The sequence below is a fragment of the Colias eurytheme genome, chromosome 14, assembly GCF_061535395.1.
Source record: "Colias eurytheme isolate Ceu_HAF_F1 chromosome 14, ilColEury1 Martin Lab GWU primary, whole genome shotgun sequence".
In the NCBI taxonomy this organism is placed as follows: domain Eukaryota; kingdom Metazoa; phylum Arthropoda; class Insecta; order Lepidoptera; family Pieridae; genus Colias; species Colias eurytheme.
In genome coordinates, this window is record NC_142993.1 from 7,956,135 (window position 1) to 7,963,091 (window position 6,957).

At 33.1% G+C, this 6,957-nt stretch overlaps 1 protein-coding gene across 1 annotated transcript; it reads left to right on the top strand.

The window, feature by feature from the left end:
* Window positions 1-520: 520 nt before the first annotated feature.
* On the top strand, window positions 521-5,769 carry LOC149902995 (circadian clock-controlled protein daywake-like). The gene is made up of 5 exons (XM_090109247.1): window positions 521-639; window positions 2,945-3,164; window positions 4,841-4,971; window positions 5,108-5,263; window positions 5,581-5,769. The coding sequence occupies exons 1-5, from the start codon at window positions 582-584 to the stop codon at window positions 5,730-5,732; spliced, it is 717 nt and encodes a 238-aa protein (XP_089965373.1). The 5' UTR covers window positions 521-581; the 3' UTR covers window positions 5,733-5,769.
* Window positions 5,770-6,957: the final 1,188 nt, after the last annotated feature.

Here is a 6,957-nt window from a genome sequence, read left to right on the forward strand (position 1 = left end):
AGTATGCTAAAAGTGGATTCTGATCTTTTAAAACCCCTTTTTATATAAATGTAGTCTAAAATAACCGTCGCCTGTAGGTTAAGCTAGAGCCTTATTTAAGTTTTAACCCATTGAGCCCCGAACGGCCCGATCGGTCCACGACACAATAGATTTTCTATTGTGTTTGTGATTCCGGGGCCTGAGTTATTAAATATCATAGAGGTACAAACTACAACTTAAAAATATGAACCTTTTAGCTATTTTCAGTATAAATGTATACACTGGTAGAAAAAATAACTTAGACGGTGTTTCATGTTCCTTTGATTTTTTATTATTATTTTCAGTATACGTTTGCTTACTACTAATGATTATTACAAATTATGCAGGCAATCCTTATCATATTTTATATTTTTTATAACACAAATGGCCAAACAAGATGTCTTCGACACGGTTACAAGTTTTATGATGCTTAGAAAAAATAATACAGCTGTCGTCGTCGATGCAAATTGGTATATTTATATACATATAAATAAGTAAAATTTGTCATGAGATTTAGTATCTTAGTGGCCTTAGCATTGTAAAGACTTATAGTGTTAATCAAAATGTTAGTCAATTTTATATACATAGTGGGTTTCATTGTTTTCTGCAATGCAGCGTCAGGTAAAATATTTATGTTATGCTTTAGACGTTCATTTTCCAGGAATATTTTTAAAAGGAAGTAAGGAAAGACTGAGAACCTTATTGTTGATTTTCTTTTGCAGTGATTGCTTTTTCCTATAATTTAGAAATTATAAATTAAATAATTAAATGTATTTACTACCAACTATTACATTAAATAAAGATTTGATCGTATACCTTATATTAGCTACGACGCGGACGGCTTGTTAAAAGTAATTCCGTATAAACTTATTTATTTTATTAACTAAGCGATAACAAATCTTATAGATAAAAATGAATCGCAAAATGTGTTGGTAAGCGCATAACTCGAGAACGGCTGAACCGATTTCGATAATTCTTTTTTATTATATTCCTTGAAGTACGAGGATGGTTCTTATGTAGAGAAAACGTAAACATGTACCACGGGCGAAGCCGGGGCGGACCGCTAGTAGTCAATATATTTTGCGCCATTTTATAACAAAAAAAGAAATATTCACTTAATCCTTTGCACAGAATTATCACTTCCATTTGACTAATAAGGCTTCTTCAACGCTTCTGTTTAAAAACCTTCACATAATTAATTAATTCATTGAATTCTTCAATGAATCTAATTTAAAATATTTTTTTTTTAAATGTCTGCCGCTTTCCTGTTTTAGCAAGATTTTTGAAGGTCAAAATAACAACTGTCTAGTATCTATCTTAATATATATAATAAATCTCGTGTCACAATGTTTGTCCTCAATGGACTCCTAAACCACTTAACCGATTATAATAAAATTCGTACACCATGTGCAGTTCGATCCAACTTGAGAGATAGGATAGTTTAAACATGTAGGTACCACGGGCGAAGCCGGGGCGGACCACTAGTATAATATTATATTATATTATGTTCAAAGCGAATCTTTTGTTTAAATATCATTTCAAAATTTTATTCGTCGTTAGTTTAAAAACTTAATATTTTATTTTTGGTCAATTTATTCGCTAAAATAATAAAAAATAGAGTAAAATATATAATTATATGCGTAGTTAATATGTCCGCATTAGCATTATTTTATACTTATCGTAATATGACTTACTTCAGAAATAAAATATATTTTTAAGAAATAAACTAGTTTTGCACTCGTAGCTTTACTTTCACTCCCTTACCTTTTACTCAATAGCCGTTCCCCATACAAATTTGAATCCCCTTTTTCATCATCTTCACGCTTTGTTTCCACAAAGTCCCCTATCTAGACTTCATCAATTAGTTCTGGAGTGCAATCATAACAAACAGACAGACATCCTGAGGTACTTCTACCGTCTATATATTATAAAAAAATCAAATATCACATACCAAAATTCATTTCAAATCAATTCGCGTAGTTAGGGTCTATACTCTATACATGAATATGTTTGGAAAAATTACTAAAATTATAATTTATGCAGTAGTAGATATGTCGATATTATAAACAACACTTAGATGTTCCCTCCTCATCCTCAAACAAAATAACGCTCATAATCTTCTAAACCTGGGTTGATTTAAAATTGTTATAATTAAAATTATATTTGTTTTAATTCAAATTATAATCAAAAGTAGCCAGTGTTTGAACTTGAGTTTTATCTATTTTCATTAAAAATTTAATGCAAATCGTTGCCGTAGTATAGCCTTGAAAACCTATCAAACAGACGGAGTTTTCCATTTATAACATTTGTATCTACGAATTAATTTATCAGCACTTAGACGAAGCATGAAAGCTCTTAAACTTTGATTATTTTCAATAGTTCATATTTTACAGATTGTAAGTAATCTATTAATTCTAAGGAAGCGCGTTCCATCTTAGGGCGTATTCAGAAAGAAAGCTGGAAACTTATAAGCGCTTACCGGCGCTTGTTAGTGCTGGTATCCCGCGCAGGAAAATATATGAACACGCGCCGATAAGCGCCGATCGGCGCCGACAAGCTTCAACACGCGCTGGACAGCGCTGGGCGCTGCCATATAAAATTTATATTGGTTTACTTCAACCTGCTTCCTTTATGTAGAACGAACCAGCGCTGACAAGCGCCGGTAAGCGCTTATAAGTTTCCAGCTTTCTTTCTGAATACGGCCTGCGACCACATCTCAGCTTAACATCAGGCGAGATTGTGGTCAAGCGCTTCCCTATTCCCAATTAAAAAAAAAGTTTAAATATAAAGATTTGATATGTAGCATAGCATTATAGATTTATCCAACTATCGGCTGCGACTATGTATTATGTAAACATAATAATACTTCATTCTTCATGATGTAAACATAATACACACGTTCAATTCAACCAAATATTTATTCCAGTGTCCTACATAAAGCCATGTAAACCAACTGACAACGCATGCATGCTGGCCAGCGCGCAGAGCGCAGTAAGATACGTGGCCGCTGGTATCAAGGAGTTTGGTGTGATCTCCTCAGACCCGCTATCCATCGACGACATCCGTAATGATGGCGCCAATCTGAAACTGGGCTTCAGGAACATGAAGATTGTTGGTGCTAGCAAGTGCAAGATTGAGAGCGTAACGTAAGTACAATTACAAAAAGACGGGTTGCACTCCGGGAGTGCCGGCAGAAGTGAAAACTTGATTATTAACGTTCAGCATGTTTGATATTTTGGAATGGTATCCGTCTTACGCATGGAATATAAGGGCTAAAAAAAAAATCCGTCTTACGCTTTTTCGATCAGGCCACGTGTCCTGACGCGAGTTTAAGATTTTATACCCAACGCCGCTAAAGAAGTTTTCACTTCAATAAATATACAAAAATCATCAGGTACTTAAACATGTGAACAAAACAAAACTAAAATAGCTTGGAAATATAGCAGTAACTGTTTAACGAATATATTATATATAGACAATATGATCTCTCAGGTAATTTTAAACAATCATTTTTGTCTAATGCGATTTTTTTTGCTATATCTTAATTACGCTCAACTCCTTAAGAGGAGGCTCCCTAAATTTTATATGAATTTGCATTAATATTCTGAAACAGTCTCACATACAATCAAAATGGAACTTTAGTATATGATTTACTGGGTCTTTTTCTTTCCATGTACGTAATTGTAACATTTTCGCATAATTCATTTTTTATTCAAAAATTATGCCTTTTTTAAGGATTATTACATTTTTTTAAGATTATTTGGACTTTATGTCTAAAATAAATGTTAACAGTAAGAAAATATAGTTTACTATCCAATCTAATTTTTTCTCTAGATCAATTAATTACTAAAGTAATTTAGTTATAAACGAAATAAGAATTAAGACTTACAAGATTTAGTTTCGAGCTCGAACGCGATCAGAGAGCGCACGCGATATTCAACTTTATTACCTACGGCTGTGTTAGCGTCTAGGGAGCCTCCTCTTAAGAAGAGTAAAGATATCAATTTTCTTGTATTATGTATAGAGAGACTATACTGAGATAACTGACAGTAACCAAGTTATATTTTTATGCAATGTGTGTTAACGTGTAATTATTTAAAAACATATAAAAGATAACCTTTTAACCCGTGATTAGAGCTAAGTCCTAACCTTCTATCGTTAATTTACTAGATCTTCTTGAACATTGTAATTAAAACCAGTTGTCTCTCTTACTTCAAGGTTGATAATTTAAATGCTTACAATAATTGGTGCTTTTGATTTTCTAGAAACACATATTGTTATGTTGTATTTTTAGTTGATCATCGGTTTGTTATTAAACACAATATAATAACACTTAAGTGGGTATGCTTTTCTGTTGATATAAAGATAAATAATCGATGCGTTTTAAAATGTAACACATTCACACCTCGAACTGCAGATACTGATCTATTTTTCTATTTATTACATACTAGCTGAGCCCCGCGGTTTCACCCGCGTGGCTCAGCTCATGTTGGTCTTAGCGTGGTGATATATAGACTATAGCCTTCCTCGATAAATGAACTTTCTAACACTGAAAGAATTTTTCAAAATCGGACCAGTAGTTCCCGAGATTAGCGCGTTCAAACAAACAAACAAACTCTTCAGCTTTATAATATTAGTATAGATGTACATTATGTACCTCACATCAGTTCCAATAATCGAAATCCATTAGGTATAAGTAGTGGATCCAACTGCACCCTGCAAGTTTTTAAAAGCTTCGTTCCACGAAGAATGTATTTCTTCTCATTCACGCCTCTGAAATATATAAAAAAATATATAATAATGAATAATTGTATTATTACAGCCGTGATTTAGATAAATCAACAGTCACCATGACAGTGGAATGTCCCCTTAAAGCTAACGGCCAGTATGATCTTAAAGGAAAAATGCTGTTCTTTGAGGCCTATGGAGATGGTGACTTCGAAATCAAGACAAGTAAGTAAATTTTCTGATGTATAATATTATAATCAGCCCGAAAGAGCCACTTAAATCAAAACTGTTTTTTTAATTGAAATAAACTTCTTTAGGCGCGTTGTGAGTTAAATTTCAAGATCGCGTATTTTAATTTCAGACAGAGTAAAAATCACCGTAGTACAAAAAATAAAGACAGTCCAAGGAGCAGACGGCAAGAAACATTGGAAAATCACCGGTTTCGACTACTCTTATGATCTGGTTGAAAAGGTCGATATTCGCTTCGACAATCTCTTTGACGGAGATGAGACTAGAGGTGGGTATCTTATTCTTTTATCTTACATTTATTAAATGACATTTTTGCCTAACTTTGTAACATAACCATGTGAATCCAGCTAATATTTTTTTTTTCCGGTTTTTTCAAGTGTTTTAAGTAATCGTGTTAGATTAAAATATCTTGCTGTAAACGTAAAAAAACTTCTTTAAAAGTGAAACAATTGCTAAAACTAATCCCACTTATCTTGGATTTTCGTAGTTATTGTAAGGTTTTTACCGCTCTAATTTACAAAGGAATGTTATACTTAATTATTAAGAATATCCAACACACACTAATGTCTTCATTGTTCTTTTCAGCCAAGCCTATCCTAGAAATCATGAACCACAGCTGGAAGGAAATGGTGACTGAAGTCGGAGGACCAATCATTAAGGAACTGCTTGGTGAAATCGTAGGCATTATCAATAAATTCTACCACGCTGTACCGGCCGAAAACTTCGAAATTCTATAAATGCTCTCCTAAATATGATTAAATGAATAAAATTTTAGTAATATTTTTAATCAAACAATTTTATTGCTTCAGCATGTTGTGTAATCTTAATCCTTCCTAAAATGTCTAACATGTCTATTCGAACACGATAATCCTAAATCCATCCAACGTTTGATCAAATATAATATAAGTATTACCTCAGTAAAATATGACACTATACTAGTATTAGTATATTCTGTTCTCGGTAAAATATTATCAACAAGACCACGCCATTTACACCATACCCAAAACAAGCATTTTCTGACGTTCTATTAAAATGAGAGTGATTAGTGTTTATTTTGCTCACAATTACCGGCTAACAACCACCATTAGTCTTCGAGCCATGCCCTCTATTGGCACTAGTGGTAATTAGACGAGTCGCCTGACAGTGCATATTGATTGCCGCGCATCATGACATCGATTTGGAGTGACGTCTCGAAATAGCTCGAAATGGACGTAATTTGAATGCCACTCGAGTTCCCTTGTTCCGTAGCTTTCGTAGCAAACTGCAAAATGTGTTGGCAAATTAACGATAGTTAAGAATATTACGAACTCATTTATTAGTATTGCAATTAATATCTTTGTCTTTATGCGAAGGGACTTGTACTGTTAAATTCAACCTATATACATATATCAGCACACATGTAACTGCATATATAATAATCTGCCACAGATTAAATAGGCCAACGACGACGACATCAAATTTTAAATTTTCCAAAATGAGCATTAATTATCAGCACACAGATAATATAAAACAAAAAAAGTAATTAAAATTAATAGGTATTTCATTAATGTCTACTAATAAACATGTTTTATTAAATAAAACCATCGTCGACCGGTCTCGTTCCAGCTCAGTAATAAATTAAGCAAAAAATCTGATTATGTCATTGAGATAATATTACTACATATGGAGGAGACACCACGAACAAAATCTGTGCGCCATTTTTTTGCTCTAAGTTTTAAAAATTATTATCTAGTTAGATACTTACCGATGAAAGTTATTCCTTTGCACTTTTCCGTATTATTTGTATTATCTGTGCATTATCGTAACACACACGAAGGCATATTTGATGCGTTTCACTTTAAATCAAATAAAAAATGAGCTTGTAGTTACGCCATATGGCGTATGTTGAGCGGAACATAAGTGATGTAGGCGGTGTCGTCTCCATATGTATATCTCAATGGATTATGTATAATTATTTCGTTG

Excerpts from the sequence above, each read along its gene's own strand:
- LOC149902995 (XM_090109247.1), top strand. The coding sequence starts at position 582 with ATGTTAGTCAATTTTATATACATAGTGGGTTTCATTGTTTTCTGCAAT. Across the intron at positions 640-2,944 it reads TTTCTGCAATGCAGCGTCAG|TGTCCTACATAAAGCCATGT; the intron begins GTAAAATATTTA and ends TATTTATTCCAG. Across the intron at positions 3,165-4,840 it reads TGCAAGATTGAGAGCGTAAC|CCGTGATTTAGATAAATCAA; the intron begins GTAAGTACAATT and ends GTATTATTACAG.